Source organism: Nannobrachium achirus, assembly GCF_963921795.1.
Source record: "Nannobrachium achirus genome assembly, chromosome: 20".
Taxonomy (NCBI): domain Eukaryota; kingdom Metazoa; phylum Chordata; class Actinopteri; order Myctophiformes; family Myctophidae; genus Nannobrachium; species Nannobrachium achirus.
Window position 1 is genome coordinate 39,127,436 of NC_137827.1, and position 23,651 is coordinate 39,151,086.

At 43.1% G+C, this 23,651-nt stretch overlaps 1 protein-coding gene across 1 annotated transcript in view; it reads right to left on the reverse strand.

Annotated features, from left to right (window-relative positions):
* The window catches only part of LOC308306138 (CAP-Gly domain-containing linker protein 4), a gene marked incomplete at its 3' end in the record, with an annotated part of 54,491 nt that overhangs the window by 20,838 nt on the left and 10,002 nt on the right, over nucleotides 1-23,651 (reverse strand). The window contains exons 5-9 of the mRNA XM_080751037.1: nucleotides 20,855-21,016; nucleotides 17,438-17,556; nucleotides 8,090-8,338; nucleotides 6,162-6,297; nucleotides 3,937-4,059 (exon numbers count right to left, since the gene is read on the reverse strand). Coding sequence (XP_080607163.1) covers nucleotides 3,937-4,059; nucleotides 6,162-6,297; nucleotides 8,090-8,338; nucleotides 17,438-17,556; nucleotides 20,855-21,016 — 789 coding nt within the window. The remainder of the gene's footprint in view (nucleotides 1-3,936; nucleotides 4,060-6,161; nucleotides 6,298-8,089; nucleotides 8,339-17,437; nucleotides 17,557-20,854; nucleotides 21,017-23,651) is intronic.

The window sequence follows — 23,651 nt, forward strand, 5'->3', positions numbered from 1 at the left end:
TTCAAAAAGACTATGACTAAAACAACATCAAAATCTGCTCTCAAAATCAACACTGGTGTTGTGGATGAAAAGGGGGGAGTCAGAGAAGCAGCATTCCAAACATGTCTTGCTGCGTGACCTTTCTGCTCGCCGGGAGCTCCACCTTTCCGTTCCACACGCTGACGCTCACCTGAAGTGACAGGAGGCCCAAGTAAAGACCAAGGCTTTTCTCTGTCACTTTGTGAGCACAGACTATGTTTGTTTTGGGGGGTTTTTTTACCGCTGTTTTGAGGCCTGATCTCTGAGCTGACACGCTCGAATGGGTGGGGGGGCACCCTGGCGCTATGCCCGTCTCTCTTGGTTAAGGAGAGAACAGAGAAGAAAGCTGTTTCGACAACACAACAACCCCCCCGCCTCCCCCCACACCCGGGGGCCGATCCTCGGATGCATTTGGGGGCGATGCACCATCTGCAGTCTGATTGGACGCTGTGTAAGCGTAGGTGGGCCAGGGAACCGTTGGTTGGGACTGGAGCAGTAAATGCTTGACAAAAAAGAACAGAAAAGTGCATGGTCATAAATTGGTTTGATGCCTAGGTTATAGTATGGAGTTGCTGACACGTACGCCCTCGTGGCCTTGCCCCACACACACACGCGCGCGCGCGTGCACACCACACGCACACCTAGTGATGAATGGCTGCCTAGCTGTCCATGCCCTGGTTATTAAACCCTTGCTTAATTGGACTATCAATCACAGAATTCCATAGGCCACTGTGAGTTGGGCCATTCCAGTCACGTCCAGATCAATTGGCCTTCAAAAGCACTGAATAACACACCACCACAATAAAGTTATAAGCCCTAGGGGGCGCCAATACCTACAATACACCTATCAAGTATAAGGAGGGCCCCGGAAAGTATTGTGCCGAGCGGTGGGAACTCTCTCTAATGAGGTGACATCAGTCAAGAAGTTGGGGAGGGAAATGAAACATCCAATGAACTGTGAAACCAAGGGCCTTGTCAGCGGTAAACATCATGCACGGTGCTTTGGCACGGCCGCGAGAAGATATTTCACCAAGAAATTATACGAGGTCAAGATGCTATAAATCCCGACACTGCTGAAGTCGTGCAGCAATGCGCCTCAGACTGGTTATGACATTTTATTTAAACCCATTTAGGCCTACAATTAGTGGATGCTTTAACTATTAAAAAATAGCAGATATACAAGCTCACTGCGAGCTTGTAGATCTGCTATTTTTGAAAAAAGTCGTGAATATTTGTGCAAATCTTTGAATATATGTATTTTTAAAGCAAACGTTTGTTAACTAATATTTTGCTTCTGGGTGGTCCCTGGAACTAGATATTTTGAGATGGGGGTCCGTGGCCAAATAAATATCAGTTTGGGGGTCCTTCACATGAAAAGGTTTGAGAACCACTGACATAGTAGTCTCTCAAGAACAGACTAACTGAGCTCCAGTTAAGTGAAAAGGACCTTTTCTCTGACGACAGCTGGTCAGATTGCTGACATAGAAACATAGGTTTTTCAAAAGAATCTTAGAAGGATTCAAAAGACACTTATAGAATCGGGTCAAAATTCTAATTTTCACGATTCTTCAAAAATAGCAGATCTACAAGCTCGCAGCCCGGCACTCGGTGCTGCGCTGTGAGCTTGTATATCTGCTGTTTTTCAATAGTTAAAGCATAAGATTATAATACACTATAATGTGTACCCGTTCTAAATGAGTTAAAAAAAGAAAAAAAGAAAGCGCCTCTTTCAGGCACAAATGACACCATCAGCTGGCGTCGTGACTCAGGGAGCCCACACCAAGCTTTTATAAGAGCTGTCACAGAATGGAAATCCATTCCGGGGTAAATAGAATGACTCTGTCTCCACCACAATAACCATAAAAGCAGCACGACACAAAGCTATAGCAATGTTTGGCATTATGTGCTCTCTCTCCAGGTTTTACAGCCAACCAAAGGTACTGTATTGGTCACAGCTGGCATGTGAACGACAATTCGGTCCCTTTAAAAATCGGCCAGGTTTTCTAGTTTACACATGTAAGCAAAATAAATCGTTTTATTATGTCGTAACATAATAAAAGCTGATACGAGAGGATATTTTGCCTCTGCCTGTTGTGAGGAAATTGCAACATTACATTTGTTAGTGGACAATGGAGCCACTAACACATCACCAAATTTCATGTGATATCATGTGAATGCAGAGGAGCAGGGGCACAGTATATGCAGTAAAATCTGCAATGTAAATTTTGCTCCTGAGATTGTAAAAATGTACCCGCAATGGACCCATTCCAGTTACATTAAATTGATTAAAAGGACATTTCTGGGCAATAGAACACGATTTAGCCCTATATTTTCCTATTATGTTTCGTGTAAAAGATGAATACCAGCCCCGGTCATAGCGATTAAAATCTTGACCGTCTTTGCGGGACTTTGTTTCCGAGAGCTCGCTGGGCGACGACGGGAGGTTAACGACACAACGGTGTGTGCTTGATTAACCATCTGACGCCGTCTGTGGAAACAAATAGTGGTTTTGTGGGGGGCGTAGATAGCCTAACAGCTGGAGGAGCATATGCTCCCGTACCAAGCTGGTTGGCCGAGGGGAAGTTACTGCATTAGGATAGGAATCTTTTACACAAAATAATAATAGGAAATAAACTGGAAAATAGGGCTAAATGTTGTTGTTGCCCGGTAATTGTCCTTTAACACCGAGGACTTTGCTGTGTAGAGATTCCCAGTATTGTTAGCCTTGGCACCTCATGTCTCAAAAGCCCCTGAAGTCAAGTCAACGTCAACAGTTATTTGTCTTGCTATTGGGACATATTGGGAGGAGTCTGGCCATTTCATCAGTCTAATGCTGTTACCGTCTGAATGTGTTGTCGGATTACAGGTTTCTTTTTGGCACTTCCAGTGATATGTGGTCTGCAATAACACATTAATGTGCAGTGGGTCGCCGGAAGCTGGTCCTGGAGGACACTGTGTAATGAGATAGACGGTGACACAAGGAAAATGGCTTCCACCTGGTTGACACGTTTGCATGCCCACGCTCGCCGACCGCACTCACTTTGTTGCCCCTCTGGACTGACAGGCTGTGTTTAAAACCCATTCAGAACGGGTACATATTATAGACTATCATTATTTTATGCTTTAACTATTGAAAAATAGCAGATATACAAGCTCAGTTTTTGAAAAATTGTGAGAATTAGAATTATGATTCGATTCTATGAGCGTCTTTTGAATCCTTCTAAGATTTTTTTGAAAAACCTATATTTCTATGTCGGCAATCTGGCCAGCCATCGTCAAAGAAAAGGTCCTTTTCACTTAACTGGAGCTCAGTTAGTCTGTTCTTGAGAGATTACTATGTCAGTGGTTCTCAAACCTTTTCATGTGAAGGACCCCCAAAATGATATGTATTTGGCCACGGACCCGCATCTCAAAATATCTAGTTCCAGGGACCACCCAGAAGCAAAATTTGAGTTACAAACGTTCGCTTTGAAAATACATATATTCAAAGATTTGCACCCATTTTCACGACTTTTTCAAAAATAGCAGATCTACAAGCTCGCAGCGCGGCACTCGGTGCCGCGCTGTGAGCTTGTATATCTGCTATTTTTCACTGGTTAAAGCATTCAATAATTCTAGGCCTAAATGGGTTAAAGGCTTCTATTGCTGGCGAGTTTAAAAGAAAAGGCAATACGTTTGATTTATCTTTCGCTCATTCAAGTACAAAAAGTCCCAAAAACCTGCAGACCCAACCTCGAGTCATGCGTTATTCCCAAAGGATCCTTCAGGCTGAAAAGGGTATATTTTTTTTCCTACTGGACCCAGCAGGAACGTTTTGATCACAAAGCTAAAACTGGACAGACAAGGGCAGATTAGAATCATCTCACAGATAAATGCCCCTGGGCTTTTGGCAACCTATTGGTGCCGGCCGTGAGTTACCTGTGTTGATCTTGGAAGTGACGCGGGACAGGTCGATGCGACGCGGGGGCCGTGCGGGCGCGGAGGTCTTCGTTTTGCGTCGTTCCAATGGTTTGCTTATCTTGGAGAGCGGAGCAAAGATTCCTGTAAGGGAGACACAGCCTGTGAGAAAAATCTATTTCAGGACAGAGAAAAACCAGCGGAGATTAAAATAGGGTGACCATACGTCCTCTTTTGCCCGGACATGTCCTCTTTTAGGGGGCTGTCCGGCCGGTCCGGGGGGGTTTTATAAATTCCTTCAAATGTCCGGGGTTTCGCGCATATCACAGTTTAAGCACGGACATTTACAATGCACGTTCAATGGTTCTTTTGGAAACACACTGTGAGAGGCGCTAACCCCGGAACGTGTATTATTCATACTACTCTCTGCCTGCGATCCCTCCCTCCCTCAGCCTGTCTCGCTTTCAGATCAGAGCAGAGCTCTGCAGCAGATCGCGCAGCGCAGAGCCAAACGAACTGCAAACACTATTAATGCTCACTCCCTCAGCAACTGTGTTTACATTGGTGAAGGAATCTTGCCTGCTATTCCCTCAATCCTGGTCTAAAAATGACGGGAGACGGCTCTACGGATGCGTATCGGCGAGGCGAAGGTGCTCGCGACGACCGCGGCTTTCAATCACTGATGAAATGCACAAAAAGTGCGAGTGACCAACATTGAGAAGCAGAGCGTTCTGTCAGCAAAGCTGGTAGTCTTCTGTGTCCATTTAGGCATTTACAATTATAAAAGTTCTGCTTCAAGCCCATAACACTGCAAAGTAGCTTACAAGACAGTCTGTGCGAGGTGAGAGCTCTTCTGCTAACTAAATTGACAGAATCTTTTCTACAACCTTGTAAAGCAGAAGATACGGCGGTTTGAATAATGGGCTACCTCTCTTTTATTTAGTTACAAAGCTGAACGTTCATACTGGAGCCAAAAGGCATACTTTATCAGTGGATCTCTAGATTTGTAAAGGGTCCAATTGGAACCCCCTCAAAATTGAATACATAATAGGCTATTAGTGGTATAGGGCATAATTGAGCGTAATAGAAAAAAAAATTGGGGGAAAAATTATATATATATATATATATATATATATATATATATATATATATATATATATATATATATATATATATATATATATATGCCGGGTAGAGTGTCCTCTTTTTGGATTTTCAGAATATGGTCACCCTAGATTAAAATCACATGAACTCCAAATGACCACACATTGACTGCCATTTGTCAAATTCTAGAGAGAAACCAAGAATGCATATGGTGTGTTCCCCACAGAAATTACTTTCTGTGGGGATTTTTGTGCCTGGCTCCAGCCCCTGAATCGCACTAGCTTCAGCTGAACGGAGCTCTCGCATTCAGGGTCTGGTGACACTGTAGAAGGCGATAATCCAGTATAAACCAATTGCCAAAGAGTCCCGCTTTGGCCACGTCCCCATCTCAGAAAAAGGCTGCATTGAGAGGTCTTTCAGACTGAATAATGTGGTGAAACGAAATGAAAATTCAGGCTGAGTGTCAGGCTATGACTTCTACTGAACCATGTTGAAGCTTTACTGTTAGTAACTTGTATATTATTTATTGTATAAAGTGTCATCGTCTCCGTCATTGTCCTATGTTACCTTAAGGTGTGTATTGTGAGGAAGCTAGACACTAAAATGGACAAACACTCAAACCCCCTTCACTTGGGAGAATGGGAGATTATGGGAAGGTTTAGCAGGAGGGGTAATGGGTAATCTTCCCCAAGGGTAACTTGACAGCCTTAAGACTTAAGACAGCCCTTGCTTGTTCAGTAGACTAATTGCTTGAAATATTCAGTTCAGCCTCAGTTCAGTACAGTATATGGACACTACCCGACATGCTTACTGTTGCATTCTCATGCATTTCCCTTGACCTACCCTATGTGGGTTCTATATTGTATCTCTTGTCCATTACTGATGGTCTTTCGTTTGATTGTTGTCTTTTACAACTGTTCTATCTACATTATTTTCTTACACCCAAATGACACCCAAGCATAACTTTATTCAACTAATTTTTATTTCTCAATCACACTTTTAGTTTTCATTTAGTTTTTCGATGGTGAGAACATTCTTCTGTCATAGTTTCAGTCGGCGAACTCAACAGTGGTAGGTGGTTCAAGTGTTTTCTTGAGCAGCCAAGCTAAGGGTTTCTGGGCGATGCTGTGTGGTGAACCCACCATGTTTGATTGGACAGGTGAAATACTGCACCCCGGCCACCGATCCGTCGTTCTTCCCTTCCGGATGGTCCAGCTCCACTCCTGCCCAGAGGCCTACGGAGAACTCGGTGCTGCCGCAGAACCGCAGGGTGCCCACCTGTGTGGCAGGACACAGAGACAAAACCTTCAATCAATTGGCCAAGGTTAAACACTCAAGCCATGTACATGTCACTGTCGGGCAGAAACCTCGTAGCTCCAAGTTTCAAATTTGCGTGTTTTTTGCAGATCTAGAAGCATTTGTTAAATGATAAATACTAAACGGTTTTGGACCCGACAACAACAATATGCTTTATTGTATAACGGAGATAGAGGGAATGGACGATCTGAGCCTGTAGATCTGCTTTTTTCTTTCATTTAATTAAAATGTATTTTATTATATCGTCTCTGTTGGACTCGGGTGGAGACCTAAAATGTCCAAAATGTACTTTTTGTATTCAAATTCCAAAATTGCAAAAGAAGCGGATCTAGAAGCTCAAAACGTGTAGCTTCGTGCCGCATTTTGAGCTTGTAGATCTGCTACTCTTGATGTTTTTGAGGGACACTGTAGTACGATTAGGTCGGGAAAAAAGACAAAAAGGTAAAATATGGATATACTGTAAGAGGTTAACGTGGTTAAGCGCAAAATAGCAGTTTCAACCCTTAGTGGAGAGAAAATTGTCACCGATCACACACAACATATTGAATGAATCGGGAAAACACATTTGGCATTAATGGCTAATGGCAATACCTTTCAGTACAATATGCAGTGTGCACGTTTGATCATCCCGCTGTGCCCGTGGCCTCAGGACAATAGCGAGATAAAGGTCGATACGTTTTCATTTAGCGTGCGGCTGATTCGTGGCAGGGGCAAACCCCTCCATCAGAATCTCAACTATGTTTTGATGCGTCTCTCTACAGTTATAGAAAGCAGCCAAAGAGAGAAATAATTAAAAGGAAAATAGAGATCAAAGCGCGGGACTGCAGTGCACGAGAGAGCGAAGGGGAGATAATAGGGTTTTGATTAGCCAATCTGTAGAATTCCACGCTCTGCGATTCGACTCCCAGTGTGGCACAACAATTCATTAATGGCTTTATTTATGTCCAACTGGGTGACATCACATGAATGAATATTCTGGTCTGAATACTGTGTGCGCATCTACATTCATACAAAATCTACCAAAAAGGTGAGCATTTCTCTACGCTTCTTTTCCAAAATGGGTTCCTCATTTAAAATGAAATACAAAGAGCATGTAAAGAGCATATACTGTACATATACAATGTAATACATATATGTAATACATATACAAGGGCTGTCACGATATGACATTTTACATGACGATTAATTGTCACTCAAATAATTGGCGATTAACGATTTAATTGTGTTTTTGTCGTTGATAATTACATTTCTGTTTGGCTTTTAGGCTTTGAAGTTGTACATGGTAGATATGACACATAACCTAAATATACAAAGAAATTACTGACATATTTGACAACTTACTACTTAAAAAATAACTTTGATAGTGGAAATAGCCGATCTACAAGCTCACAACGCGTCGCGATGCGACGCGTTGTGAGCTTGTCGCGATGCGACGCGTTGTGAGCTTGTAGATCTGCTATTTCCACTATTTCAGACATTTTTCAACATTCATGATTATGACGATTTTGACAAAATAATTGCGATAATGTCAAATAATCACGATTAGACTATTATGTAATAATTGTGACAGCCCTAACATATACTTTTTTTTAATCATAATCATTCACAAATGAAAATGGTAGAAAGCAAAGAGTATATTTTTCAACAAAGCAGAAACCCTCTTTGTATGTCTGTGGCGTTGACAAAAGCCAGAATAGTGGCACCTTTCACAGTAGTAGGGGCCAGTATCCCCCCCGAGTCTTGCCCAACGCACCTTCTGACCAGCGATGACCACGCGGTCGCCGAGTCGGATTCCCATGGCGGCCAGCTGTGCCCGGGCCTTATCCGAGAGAGCGGAGGGCGGGTGAGGCGACACGGTGAGAGGCAGAGGAGAGCAAGGTCTGGGCAGGGCTTCTCTCAGGAGAGTCCGCAGCTCCTTGGCCACGGCGGCTGCGTCTGCCATCTCCAAGGGCATGTCCAGAGGGTCGGGCACCACGTCTGCCGGGCACTGCCCTTTCTCATTCTGGAAAGACAACACGGGGGGAAAAGGGATTTAGGTGTGAAATTGCAGGGGGATGAATGTGGAAATATTTGTCTAGATTAGAAAGAAAACAGAAGCGATGCAAATACTAATCTCACACAAAGCAGAATAAGGGGAAAAACCATCATAAGATCAAAAGAATAACAACGCAAGAATCTGAACGCTGGTGAACTTTTATTTCCATGAATCAAAAAGGAGAGGAAAAAAAAAAGAAAAAAAAAAAACACTTGAGAAACGCTGTTGAGATGAGTGCCGCCGGTCTCAAACTGTTACTTTAATCTTTCTTCTGGCCCGAGTGCAAAATTGCCCATCAGTGCGTTTCAGAGCAACTAATCAGTAGGGACATGCCACATGGAGTGGCTCCGTAGAAACTGTTGTCAGCGAGAGAAGAGACAGAGTCGGGAGTGTTGTGGTGGGAGGGAGAGGGAGGGAGAGGGTGGGAGGTTGGCGGGGGAGGAGGGGAGGGGGGAGGTTAGCTGCGGAGGTGTGACAGACGAATGGAGCTCGTTCGGAACTGGCGCCGGAGTAATTGGGGCGCACTCACACTCACCATGCCTGCTGGCAACACGAGTGCTCCTTTAAAACCCATTCAGAACGGGTACACATTATGGTGTGTTATTATTTTATGCTTTAACTATTTAAAAAATAGCAGATATACAAGCTCAAAGCGCGGCACTCTGTGCCGCGCTGCGAGCTTGTAGATCTGCTATTTTGGAAAAACCGCTAACGTTTGAATTTGGACCCGATTCTATAAGTGTCTTTTGAATCCTTCTAAGGTTTTTTTGAAAAACCAATGTTTCTATGTCAACAATTTGGCTAGCCATCGTCAACGAAAAGATCCTTTTCACTCAACTGGAGCTCTGTTGGTCTGTTCTTGACAGACAACTATGTCAGTGGTTCTCAAACCTTTTCATGTGAAGGGGACCCCCAACGTGATATGTATTTGGCCACGGACTCCCATCTCAAAATATTTAGTTCCAGGGACCACCCAGAAGCAAAGAATTACTTACAAACGTTCGCTTTAAAAATACAAATATTCAAAGATTTGCACACATTTTCACGACTTTTTCAAAAATAGCAGATCTACAAGCTCGCAGCGCGGCACTCGGTGCCGCGCTGCGAGCTTGTATATCTGCTATTTTTCAATAGTTAAAGCATTCAATAATTCTAGGCCTAAATGGTTTATGAATCATCAAAAGGGGCTGCCGTCTGCGCCAAGACCCATCTTTCATATACTAACGCTGCGCTAATGGACACCTTACTTAGTGATCCGCTGATGGAGTTCAACACCTGTGCGCGTGCGGATAAAAAGTTACGGTGGTATAATATATATTGCAGAGATCGGAACAAAAAAAAAATCTTCAAATTTCATGACAATTTCGTGCATGTTGAGAGTCTCCGGCAATCCCTTGATGTCTGTTTTTTGCATGCATATGCCGTACTAAACAGCCGGTGCATACTACCACATTAACGTGATCATAATTTGTGCTACATTACGAGAGCCTTCTTAAGTGACCAAAGAGACATCTAATGGCGGTGGCAGGGATGTGCTGCTGTGGGAGGCTGTGACTAATTTCCCTTTCCCCATCTCGCCCTTCGTCGTGACACCGCTCTGTCATGTACTGTATGGAAATGTCAACCCACACAAAGTGACGCTTCTGTGCCTTTTCCTCCTCTTCGCCGTATTCAGTGGGACACCTTGTCACCTTGCCGCTCCCCACCTCCACCCCAGTGCTCCACTGATGGGAAGTTAAGGAGATTCCGTTCCAATAGCTGCATTTAGACACTTCCAACGCGCTTCCTTTCAAGTGTTGTCTGGAGACGTCACAACACCGCGGTGCTCCGACACCGCGGCAGCCAGTAAACACCATCAGACACACCGAGCCCACAAGAAAATAAGCTCTCGTCTCGTTAAAGAAGAGTTTTGTGCCACCCGAGGTGCAGAGGCGAGCCACCTTTTGTCTACAAAACTAAGGAGGAAGCAGAAACAAAACGGCTGAGTGGCTGCAAGGAAATAAGTGAAGTCCCTCAAATTCCCTGTGGTCATTTTCTGAAAGGGGGCAGATGGCAAGGCACGTGTCAGGAGGCGAAGCCTTATTATCTGGATGGCCCATCATTGTCATCACACGGGCAGTGTGCACTCTGCAGCGACGGAGGATTCTGTGAATTGCGGATAATGGCGGGAGAACTTGACATTCGGGACCGAGTAGGTGACAATCACTCTCCTAGAACAACAGCCCTAATGCTAATGGAACGAGTGGCCATGGTGGTCAACCACTTTAGTCCTACATGTATTCTACAAATAGTGGAAAAGGCCTATATATGCAAGCCCACAACGGGTTGAAAATGGTCAAAGTCAGCGAGAGCTCTCCGACTGTGGGCACCACTTTGAGGTAAAGTGTGGTAATCGAGGCATTTTCCCTTCTATTACAGTATTTACTGGTCGACTTGAGTGCAGCGGAACGCGGCGAAGATTGCCACTTTACAACACGGTACATCCAGTTGTTTTTTTTTGGTTTCTTTCCAGAGCTCAAATCTAGGCCTAGCTGCAGCTACTCAGCAAAAGGTGTATTAGTTCTCATCTGCAGTAGCACGCCCTATCGTCGTTGTCGGGCAGAAACCTTGTATCTCCAAGTTTAAAATTTGTATGTTTGTTTTGTCAAATAAAAGTCCTGCTTCATCGCACAAAACTGTCTTGCGAAACTAGTGAAAATAACCGTTCTACATGCACACAACGCCTCGCGGTGCTAGGCGTCGTGTGCTTGTAGATCGGCTAATTTCACGTTTTAAATCGTTTTTAAAATAGTAACCCAAAAAAAGGAAGGTTTTGTACATACAAGGTTTCCACCAGACAACGACAATATATATATATATATATATATATATCGTCGTTGTCATGTGGAAACCTTGTATCTCCAAGTTTCAAATTTGTATGTTCTTTCGCAAAGTAAAGCTCTGCTTCATCATACGACCGTCGCACAAAAGTAGTGAAAACAGCAGATCTACAAGCACACAAGGCCTCGCGGTGTGAGGCGTTGTGTGCTTGTAGATCGGCTGTTTTCACTAGTTTAAATCATTTCTAAAATGATAAATGCAAAACGAACAGTTTTGGACATACAAGGTTTTCACCCGACAACGACGATATATATATCGTCGTTGTGTGCTTGTAGATCGGCTGTTTTCACTAGTTTAAATCATTTCTAAAATGATAAATGCAAAACGAACAGTTTTGGACATACAAGGTTTTCACCCGACAACGACGATATATATACTATATATAGTATATAGAGAGATGTTCCAATCCCTTGTGACACAGGTAGACATGGCAGCAGACGGAAGGAAGGCTTCCACATGATGGATTGCAGAGGCCCCAACACTGTTCACAGGATGTGCTGACCCAAGGTGCTGATGCTGAGGCTCGCAGTGACCTCCGACCTCATAGTCATCATGCAACGCCCAGCGCTGCACGTTTTCACCAACGCACGAGTTGTGTAGATCGTACTTCTCACAGGCAAGCAATACCCGACATTTGGCTCGAGGAGGGGAGGGGGGGGGGTGGCAATGGTAGGCTGTGAGGACATTGCAAGCGGGTCTCCAAATAGTTGGCAAAGGAGGCCACACAAATGGCCTACTTGTGCGCAAGCAGAGCGCGCCACAAGGTGTGCGCTGCTGGCCTCATGTCCTTAACGTCTTCGCCCCGTTAATGAAGACATTATCGAGAGCGCCCTTACACTGGTTGCACACTGCTGCATTTTTTCGTTGGAAAATGCGTTTTTCAGGGCAAGGAGAGAGAGATAGAGAGAGCAAGGGACCCAGTGGTCAGAAAATAAATACGAAACAGGCGGCAGTGTGCAAACGTGATTGACATTATAACGTGAGTTCGATTCTACGTTATCCGAAATTTGCTCCGATATTCAGCTGAAAAAACGCAGCAGTGTACCTTTACTGTACATACCAAACTCTGCTGACATCATCAGATCGCCAAGGCTGTTGCCAAGGCAAACCTTGGCAAGCAGGAAGTTATTCTAAGCTAGCATTGGACAAAAGCTTTTTGGGAGGGGCATAGCTACTGGCTAATTGTATCACGATATATACGATACCTCTGAAAATGCATATCGTGGAGACATTGTATCGTCTCAACGATAATTATCACCATATCGCCCACCCCTAGCTATACAGTAGGTGTCACCTACATACATTTCCAGAATCCCAGGGCTACGGTCTTCAAAAAACAGTCATGCACATACATAAGCAGCCGATTACAGTACTTGCATGCTCTGCTCTAGTAACAATACTAGAAAGGTCAATTCTTGGAAATTGCAAGTGTGGTTGCACTGACGTGAGTCACAAGGAATCCACTGGGAACAAAGCCAAACAATTCAGCGTTACTCTTTATATTAAATATTGTGATGTCAAGTGAAGCATGGGGGCAAAATTTCTCCTCTGCCTACAAAATGATGTCAGACTTAACAGCCTCATAGCAACCACACTAATAATATTACATTTAAAGAGAAAATGTAAAGAAATGTCATTATTATCTTCGTTAAAACCTTGACAAATGTGTTTTCATTGCGATACAGACATAAAGGAACTTTAAAGTATACAACCGTTGGTTGATTGCATTGATCCAAGCCGGCACACAATTGATTGTTTGCTCATTAAAATACACTCTGATAAAAAAATACAAATAAAATGCATGCCATGCACCTGATCAGACAGGGGGGCCACGAAGCGCTTTCGCCATTTTCAAGTGGGCCCCGATCCAGAGAAACCTGGGGACCTTCTAGACTCATCAATAGCAGCATCAATCATCGGCGTGATATTTGCATTCACATAATCAAGGTCAACAACAGTCTAGAGACTGTATATATATTAAACACACAGGCACATTATGTACTCGCTCTCGCTCTCTAATAAACAAAATACAAGGCTGTCGATTCGACTGAAACAGTAATCATTTTGTGAACCAGCAACGCTCCCCCCTTTGCTTATTTCTGACTGGCTGACTCACAGTTGGTGCCAATAGAGGTCTGACGACGAGGGAGGAATAAATATTCTGTTGAGTGATCGCTGACGGAGCGATAATAGAACCCGCTAGAAACCCGTGAATCTCCAGAGGGGTCTTGGACCGGGGTAGCCGCCCCCCAGAGTCAATAAAACCTCAAAAAGATAAAGCCCAAATCTAAATAATCCCTGTTAAACAGTGATCTACTTTTTTGGGGGGGTGTGGGAGAAGATGAGTAACAGAATACACATTTTCCCCGGACCGCTGTGTCTCTAAATAAAAGGGCTAAAAGCAAATAATGATTCATGTTCATCCACCGACGCAGACATGTTCTTCTTGGAGCTTGGCGCTCATGCGTCGCACACATGCCAGTGCTTTGAGATAGGGTCCAGTGCAAGGCAAAGCTCTACCTCGCCCGTTCATCTCCCGAGGATGGTGAGATGATGTGTGCTTGTGGCGTGGTGCTTTGCTGACCTCCAGTGGGGAAGTGAGGACATGCTACGGATGACTGCAAACAAACCAGGGGTCATCACTATGCTAGCTTGTGGTGGACATACAAGATGAGTGGACAATAATTGTGTATCATTATTTTATGCTTTAACTATTGAAAAATAGCAGATATACAAGCTCACAGCACGGCACCGAGTGCCGTGCTGCGAGCTTGTAGATCTGCTATTTTTGAAAAATCGTGAAAATTAGAATTTTGACCCGATTCTATAAGTGTCTTTAGAATCCTTCTAAGGTTTTTTGAAAACCTATGTTTCTATGTCAGCAATCTGGCTAGCCATAGTCAAAGAAAAGGTCCTTTTCATTTAACTGGAGCTCAGTTAGTCTGTTCTTGAGAGACTACTATGTCAGTGGTTCTCAAACCTTTTCATGTGAAGGACCACCAAAATGATATGTATTTGGCCACGGACCCCCATCTCAAAATATTTAGTTCCAGGGACCACCCAGAAGCAAAATTTGAGTTACAAATGTTTGCTTTGAAAATACATATATTCAAAGATTTGCACACATTTACACGACTTTGCTGACCTCCAGTGGGGAAGTGAGCACATGCTACGGATGACTGCAAACAACCAGGGGTTATCATCACTATGCTGGCTTGTGGTGGACGTACAAGATGAGTGGACAATAATATCAACAGAAACTAGAGATGGACCGATTGCAAAATTCTTGGCCGATACCGATCCACCGGTTTTATGAAGGTCTGACCTGCCAAAACCGATTTTTCCGATACCGATTTCTTTAGCTAAGAACTAGAAAATAGGGTTGCTCCAATACCCTTTTCTTAGGCCAAGTAGGCCTACAAGACATACTTCAATTTGAGTACCAATAAGCTAGAAGAACACTAATGCCAAATCAATCACAATAGTACAATATCCAAAATCACAGACAATATCCAGTCTAATATGACCGTCTGGACTAGGCAGGAGGAAAGCAGGTGACGCATGCTTTTTTCCCCTTCTTTTTGGAGACAACATTCACACAGGATTATGGAATATATCCTTACATTGCAAAGGTAATCAGCACCATCTGTATTCTGTAGGCTGCCACTAAGTAGATTGGCTGCTACTTGCTAATGTTTACTTTAGTCACAGGACCAGAGCATCATGCTGTGCAGTGCCATAGACACAATTGGCATAAAACCGGTATTTATGTCAGTGACCTGCCGGTCACCGATTCGGCCGGTTTGATATCATACCTGCCGATTTTTGATATTGGCCGGTTCCCGCTGTCCATCCCTAACAGAAACACAAAAGAAGGTCCATAACAGGTCTGTAACACTCTGAGAGTGTTATGGGTTCATTTTGTTCTATTTGTACACTCTCAGAGTTAAGGAGGTCCTTGCAAATAAAAGGTTTGAGAACCACTAGTACTAGTGGATTCATAATGTGCATTGGTGTCGAAATAAATCAGTGTCAACATATTCTGAGAAACAAAATGAAAAAAATGTAATAAATAAATAAAAAATGGAGAATTGATGTTCAATAATTAGGTCTTATGATCAAAATAATAATACTATGCCTAACTCTAACCCTAATCCTAAACTTAACCTCAGTAACCCTAACTAAATTCGGACTAATGAACCTTCGGACTAATGAACCTTCGGACTTATGGGCAGTCCCCTGTAAAACAAAAAATCTAGAATTTACCACGGAGAAGGCCAAGTCTTTGCCACAGACACATTTTGCCCGTATACGGACATATTGATGACCCCTGCACACAACCGGAGGACGGGCGCCAAAATTAATTCATTGCAAAATAAAAAATAAATGCCACGTCACACATGAGCATTATCACATACGATACCGTGCACGTTGTTCCATCAGAAGTTGATAAATGGAATCCTCTGGGACAAAGGGCGCAGGGCTTATCAGCTGAAATGCACAGCATCCCAAAGCCTGCAGGTCTTGACAGCATTTCTAATCACCTACAGAGAACCTGGTCCATATCCCCCCTATTCAAGGTAAATGTCAACCTGGAATCCGGGCTCTTTTCTGAGAACCTCTAAAAGCGCGTGGGCACCTGCTACCGAGAGACACAAAGGCAACCTTTTGCGCAAAGTTCACGAACGTACGGGGCTCTTCAAAGCATGTCCAAATCTGTATTCCATACAAATACCTGTTTTTATGACGGGATGCATAAAAACCCCTCACAGAACAACAGAAATGACATTAAAGTTGGGGCCTGCGTGTGAAGAGAGAAGATTGCAATTCATTAACTTGAGCGTGTGTTGCTGCCTTCCACAAAAGGTCTCTGTCGAATCAATGTAATTTCACCTCACGGCCATTTTATTTTTACTGCAGTAAATAAAAGGTCCCGAAACGACGCTACACAGAAAAAAAGAGTTTGGGTCATTCCGATGAGTGGTAAAAGCGGTGACTATCCAAATGGAACCAAAGCACCGGGAGTGAAATTACGGCCCCATTCCATTAAGGTACAGAATATAAAAATGACTTTTATAGGCTTATGTGACAATAAAGACTTAACATTAGCTTATTAAGGCACTTTTTAGGGGGGACGGATTGGGATGGGAGCATCGGGTGAGGGCATACAGTTTAAAAAGGACCCCCCTCCCCAACCCTCCAGAAAAACACATGGGGGACAGATGAGCAGCCGGGGACCAATAACTCCTCCTGCCCCCCCCCCCCCCCCCCCAGACAACAAGTCTAATCTGCAGCAATGAAAATAAATGCCACCGGGGTTGTCATACAAGTGACTCCGGCGCCGCTGCCAATATGAGGCACTTAGTAATTGCATCCATACATCACCGATTTGCGCATTTATCTACTTTTACGACAGTTTGAGCTTTACACAACGGGGCCGGTGAGTGATGATGTTGGGAGAAACAAACAGCTGCTGAATTATTGACTGTAATGACGGAGCACATTTTCACTAGGCACCGCTGAACAATTTCAGACTTTTAAGAGAGAACGCCCTGCAACCCTTCAGGACGAAGGCGATCAGCCATGAAGCCACCGAGCTACAAACACCTGCTGCGGTGAATTCCATGCCAGCGTGACCGCTGCATGATTGGTTATAAATAAATTGAAATCTGCAAAGTAACTGGTAACTAAAGCTGTCAAATAAATGTAGCATAGCAAAATGTAAAGTACATTGTTCTGCCTCTGAAATGTAGCGGAGTAGAGGTATACAGTAAATACCTCAAAAATGGTAAGGTACTTCAGTAAATTGACTTTACACCACTGGTAAATAATACCGATAATTAAAACGCATGAATGGTAACATGTGACGGACTTGTGTGTCCTCTCTGAGTATTTCATTTTGTTCTCCACCAGGCTTTTTCTTTTTTGTGAGTTCTAAACGCAGCCGCTGGAGTCTCTCTGTGTGACAGTCAGAGTGACTGACTGACTTGACATAAACAAATTAGAATCCGGGGAACACAAAGAGCAAGTGAACGGCACCGGAAAGGTTGACAACTGATGCTGACGGAACGCTTTCAAGTCTAGACTTGACTGTGGCTGTCCCAGCTAAACAGCCCCGGTGTGTCTCTCTCTGAACCCCAGAAGTTGCATCCTGTGTGTGCACTCAGAGAGGGGAAGGGAACTCACTCTGAAAGCGGGGTTGGCTCCCAGCTCCAGGAGGCATTTGACAGCCGAGGTGCACAGGTTGGACGCGGAGATGTGCAGGGCCGTGCCGAAGTCAAAGTCACTGCAGGTGGCGTCCACCTCTGAGAAGGGCAAGAGAGAGAGAGAGAGATGGGTTTCCAAAATGCTGCTCCTCACATATTCACACGTAATAACTCACATAAATCTCGACGACTTAACCCAGGGTTCCCCAATAGGCGGCCCGCGGGCCGCAGGGCTACTGTCTGGCCCCCACCAACCCCAGTAATAATGGTAGTATAAGAGCAGCAACAACACTAGTATATCGTCATTGATGGGTGGAAACCTTGTATGTCCAAAACCGTTCGTTTTGTATTTATCATCTAAAAAATGTACTAAACTAGTGAAAACAGACGATCTACAAGCACACAACGCCTTGTAGATCTGCTGTTTTCACTAGTTTTGTGCGACGATCTTGTATGATGAAGCAGGGCTTTGCTTTACCAACAAACGTACACGTACAGGGGTTTAAGAGGTTAAAGCCTACAGCAGTTGTTGCCACCCTGTGGTCCGGGGCCCACTTGGTGGGATATTGCAAGTGGGCCCCCGAATAATTGCCAAAACACCAGATTTTAATGATATGACATTTGTGAAAAGAAGACTTCCGCACACCTAGTTCCTTTCAAACAGGTGCATAGGTGACAAGACAGTACACTGTAAATAGTAGGATGAAACATTGAAAGATTAGATCTGCACAGTGCACACTGCCACTTGCCAAGTTCAAGAGAACAATTTATTAGAGAAAAGTTCCGGGTGTGAGACCTTCCTCAGGCTTTTTTGCTATTTTTCAATAGTTAAAGCATAAAATAATGATACACAATAATGTGTACCTGTTCTGAATGGGTAAAGCCTGCAACCCACACACAGAAAGAATCTAAAATTCTAATATGTGGTGGTGGTGCTGTGGTAACAGTACCTGCCTTGGGTCTTAAAATGAAAATACACAATTACTCACAAAAAAAACAACTCCTCAAACATCCCTCTGAAAGTGCAAATTCTCTTCGTCTACGGATGAGGAGAATTACACAAACCAAAATTTTTGTCCACTAATTGCACCCGCAGCGCTGCTCTTATGTCCGCCCCCGAGGCTCAACCAGTAACAGATTAAAGAAAAAAATAAAATAAAGCTGCACAAAAAGGTTTTGTCAGGTCAGGTTAAAGGGATATTCCACTTTCAAAAAACATTTTGGTCATTTTATCGTGTACTCAGGCTTTTGTGAACACCCTGGACAGATTTCAATTTGCTTGATTTAATATTTAGATATTCATTTTATCAGACACTCCAGGGCCCATTCCTATACAAACCCTTTGTAACTTCAAACTCCATTTTAACTATGATAGATTCATCAAAAACACCTTTTTTTCTGGTGACTCATACTACCCTCCTAATATATGTGAGCTGGCCATGTATTTTCAATAACCTTTTTAATTTATTTGTAATAATATTTTGGGAAAATGGAAAAGAAAATGGAAAGAATTTAACATGTTTTTTCAATAACCTTTTTCATTTATTTGTAATAATATTTTGGGAAAATGGAAAGAATTTAATACAATAAAAAAAGGTAATTTAAAATCTGTCCAGGGTGTTCACACTTTTTTTGAAAGTGGAATATCCCTTTTAAGTCAGTGTTCACTTCACAGACTAAAACTAGGACGAAAAATGTCCGTCGTCTACCTTTCTTCACTGACGATTCACCAGTGAAAGAAGGTAGTGACGAAACTAAAGAACAACTTAAAAAAATGAATGACAACACAATGTATATATTGAGAATTTGTGTCAACAAATAAAAACGTAATAAAATGTTAGGGAGGGACTAGTGGAGAAGAGATCCAGTTAGAAGACAAGTCACATTATGCTTGGTTGTCTACAGCAGTGGTCCTCAACCTTTTCAGGCCGCGACCCCCAAAATAATCATATTTCAACCGGGGACCCCCCCACCCTGCACAAGCACTTGGAATTGTAGGAGTTGGGATTACATTTAGTTTGACTCGATCTGTTCCATTGTGAAAATAGCAGATCTACATGCTCACAACGCCTCGCATTGCGAGGCGTTGTGAGCATGTAGATCGGCTATTTTCACAATTTCTGCTTCTGATATTTGACAGTTTTACCAATGTTTGACCAGAGGTACTAAAAAGGTCTTTAAAGTCCTTAAATTGTCACTTTAGAAATGTGCAGATATCCTGTATACACTTATGTTGGTCTGTATTCTTTAGTGAGAAAACAATATTAACATTTAGCTAAACATCTGGGGACCCCCTAAAAAAATTGGAGGACCCCCCTGGGGGTCTCGACCCACAGGTTGAGAACCACTGGTCTACAGGTGTAGTGCTCCGAAAAATAGCCAATCTGGTCTCCTACAAGCTTGTAAGAGACCATTTGTGCACCTTTCTGCCTCTAGTGGCTACAATTGGGACGGCAGACCTCTCTAAATCAGTGGTTCCCAAACTTTTTAGCCTGTGACCCAAAAGAGAGATTAGACTTTTGCCCGGGACCCAAACTAGTGAAAAGCATCGGCTATTTTCACTACTTCTTAGACACTGTGTTCTAATTTATGGAATCTCTTAGATTTTTCTTTGATTTCTTCATCAAATTACGATAAGAAAAAAGAAATGACTTTTGTTTTTAATGAAAAAATAAGCTTTTTTAGGAATGTTTTAAAACAATATTTTGAATAATAATATATATATATTTTTTAAAAGTAGGAAACAAAACAAAGGGACCCATAAAAATCTGTCAACGACCCATAAATGGGTCCCCACCCAGTGTTTTGGGAAACAGTGCTCTAAATGCACCATCTTTGAACGCGTGACTCTTACTGATAGGTATTTTGTTGTGGTTTATATCATCTTTTTATCATTTCATATTGATGACCAACTGACCACCTGACCCAAAGGCACAGTGACTGTGTCCTGCCATAATGTCATGTGCAGCATTTACAAGGCCAGGCTTCTGTCTGGTAGAACTGAGGCCTTATCTGCTGCCATGGAGCCTGTACCAAAAACAATGAGAATTGTTTTGGTTTATAAGGCTCAGCCTGGTGTCATGCAGACACCAGCGAAGGACTCTTTGTCTTGTCATTTGTGGACAAGAAACATCCTATGAACTGTTGAAATGTCATCCATTGACTGACGAAATGACCATACTTATACTCATGTCAAAACATAATTTGTCAGAGAGAGCACGAACCATTGAACCATTGATTATTCTGTTGTACCTTTGTCTTGAATACTCTCTCTCCAGTAAACATTCCATTCTCACTCTGAATCACTCTCCTGTCTTATTTCTGTGTGATGGATTAATGTATCTCATAGGGGAATAAGAAGGTGTTGTTGTTTACGAATAATATATTTATCACTCACCTCCGGGGTGGGAGGCTTGCAGCACCACCCTGACCAGCTGGGGCACGTCGAAGTAGGCGGCGTAGTGCAGCGCCCTCATGTTGGTCCAGCGCGAGCGCAGGCTGGCGTCCGCCCCCAGCGCCAGCAGCTGACGGGCGAAGGCGGCCGCCGTCCCCGCATCACCTGCAGGGCACCAAGGAGGAGAGGCTATGAGAGTGGTTGTTATCACGTCTACTCTTACTCTGGAGAACATCAAACAAACATATCGTCGTTGTCGGGTGGAAACCTTGTATGTCCAAAACAGTTTGTTTTGTATTTATGATTTTTAAAATGATTTAAACTAGTGAAAACAGCCGATCTACAAGCACACAACGCCTCGCGGCGAGGCGTTGTGTGCTTGTAGATCAGCTGTTTTCACTACTTTTGTGCGAAGGCCTTGTGCGATGAAGCAGTGCTTTACTTTGCAAAAAAGATTTTCAACCCCTTAACTTCTTTGCATTTTATTTTTACTATTTTGAAAAACAATTTTAGATAGTTCAAATAGCTGATCTACAAGCTCACAACGTGTGGATGTACTGTAGATAGGTTATTTGAAGTAATTTTTTTACTATTTAATAGTAAAAAAAAAAAAAAGGCTAAGAAGTTTAGGGATAAGGGGTATAGCATGGACGAAAATATAGCTCTTAGAGGTTAGGTTTAGGTGTTAGGATTAAAGTTTTCCCTATTTTATACTTCGCCCTTCCCGTTCACCCTCTACTACACATCTGATTTCCGCTTCAACTCCAAGACTTGTCATCTACAGAAGTTCTCAGATGACTATGCAGTGGTCAGCTGCATCTCAGGTGACAGACAACACTGCCGAACGCCATGGTGTGGTGAAGTAGCCTGGTTAATAAACCAGACTGCACAACACCACCCCCTGTTGGTAGTGGTGGTGTTGTGTGTGATAGAGTCTGACGCTTGCAGTCAGGCTAGTGGTGAAGGACTTGTGGAGCTAGGCAAACCACCTCTTGCTCAATGCTAGCAAGACAAAGGCGATGGACCAAGGTACCCAGCACCATCGTTAGGGGTGTCATGGAGATTGTAGACGACTACACATTTCTAGGAGTGCACCTGAACAGCACATTAAATTGGTCTGACAACTCTGAGGCATTCTACACCAAGGGGAGGAGCAGGCCGTTCTTCCTAAGGATGCTCAGGCCTTTTGATGTGTGCAACAGGATGCTACAGATGTTCTACGAGCAAGTGTTCTGTTCTTTGGAATTACGTGCTGGGGGTGGGGGGGGGGGATTCAAATAATTTTAAGAGACTCTGTGTCTCTACTCTCCATAGGGAACCACTGCTGGTCATCAAATTATTGACTTAGGAATGTGACAAAAACAAAGAAATATCCATGAATTCAAGTCTCCATGGAGTAATCCGCAAAGTAAAGTAATTTTTCAGGTGAACTATTAAGCCAGGGGTCTTCAACAAGGGGTCCGGGACCCCTAGGAGGTCCTCAGAGTTACTACAGGGGGTCCCCCAAATCTTTGTGTGATAGAAAGTGTTTTTCTCCTTTTTTTATATTAACCAATTGAACCCTAGTGTCCATAGTCTGAGAAAATAGCCGATCTACAAGCTCACAATGCCTCGCACTGCTAGGCGTTGTGAGCTTGTAGATCGGCTATTTTCGGCAAAGAGCTTTGGTGTAGAGGGGGAAAGAGCAGACTAAGTACAGAGTGAAAGGTCAATTTTATTAAGTAGGCCTATTGACGGTTCAAGCGGTTAAATATCTGAAAACTCGAATTGACACGATTCCAAAATACATTGACGATTCACAATTGTGCTGTCAAACAATGAAACTTTACGGAATCTATGATAAGGTTGTGGGGGTCCCTGCTTCATCTCTCTCTCAACTAAGGGGTCCTTGGCCTGAAAACATTGAAGAGCCCTGCTTTAAGCTAATCATCTGGGGACCAATTAATTTCCAAAACTTTTCCAGAATATTGAACCCAATTTCCAGGACTATATAACAACTAGAAATACTGTTCCTTCGAAACAGTGTGGGCTCGCTTCCAACCCAACAAATAGGATACTTTAAGGTACTGTAAGGTACAGTACCTTACAGTATTGTACTGTACCTCACTATACTGTACTGTACTGTACTGTACTGTACTGTACTGTAACTTACTGTACTTTACTGTACTCTACTGTACTGTACCTTACTGTACTTTACTGTACTCTACTGTAACTTAACTGTACTTAACTGTACTCTACTGTACTGTACCTTACTGTACCTTACTTTACTGTACTGTACTTTACTGTACTGTACCTTACTGTACTATACTATACTGTACTCTACTGTACCGTACTGTACCTTACTGTACTGTACTCTACTGTACCTTACTATACTGTACTTTACTGTACTCTACTGTACTTTACTGTACTCCACTGTACCTTACTGTACTTTATTGTACTTTACTGTACTTTATTGTACTTTACTGTACTCTACTGTACTCTACTGTACCTTACTGTATTGTTTTGTACTTTACTGTACCTTACTGTACTGTACTCTACTATACCTTACTCTACCTTTCTGTACCTTACTGTACTTTACTGTACTCTACTGAACCTTACTGTACTTTTACTGTAATCTACTGAGCCTTACTGTACATATTCTATTGTGATATCTCCCTGATAACCAACAACAACCACTAATACGGCTGATTGTCCCTGCGGGTTCTAGGATATATACTGTAAATCCCATTGCCCGGGATCCTAAAACCTTATTCTTTTTAAGTAAAATTTCTAAAACACTACAAAACATGTCTCAAAGACA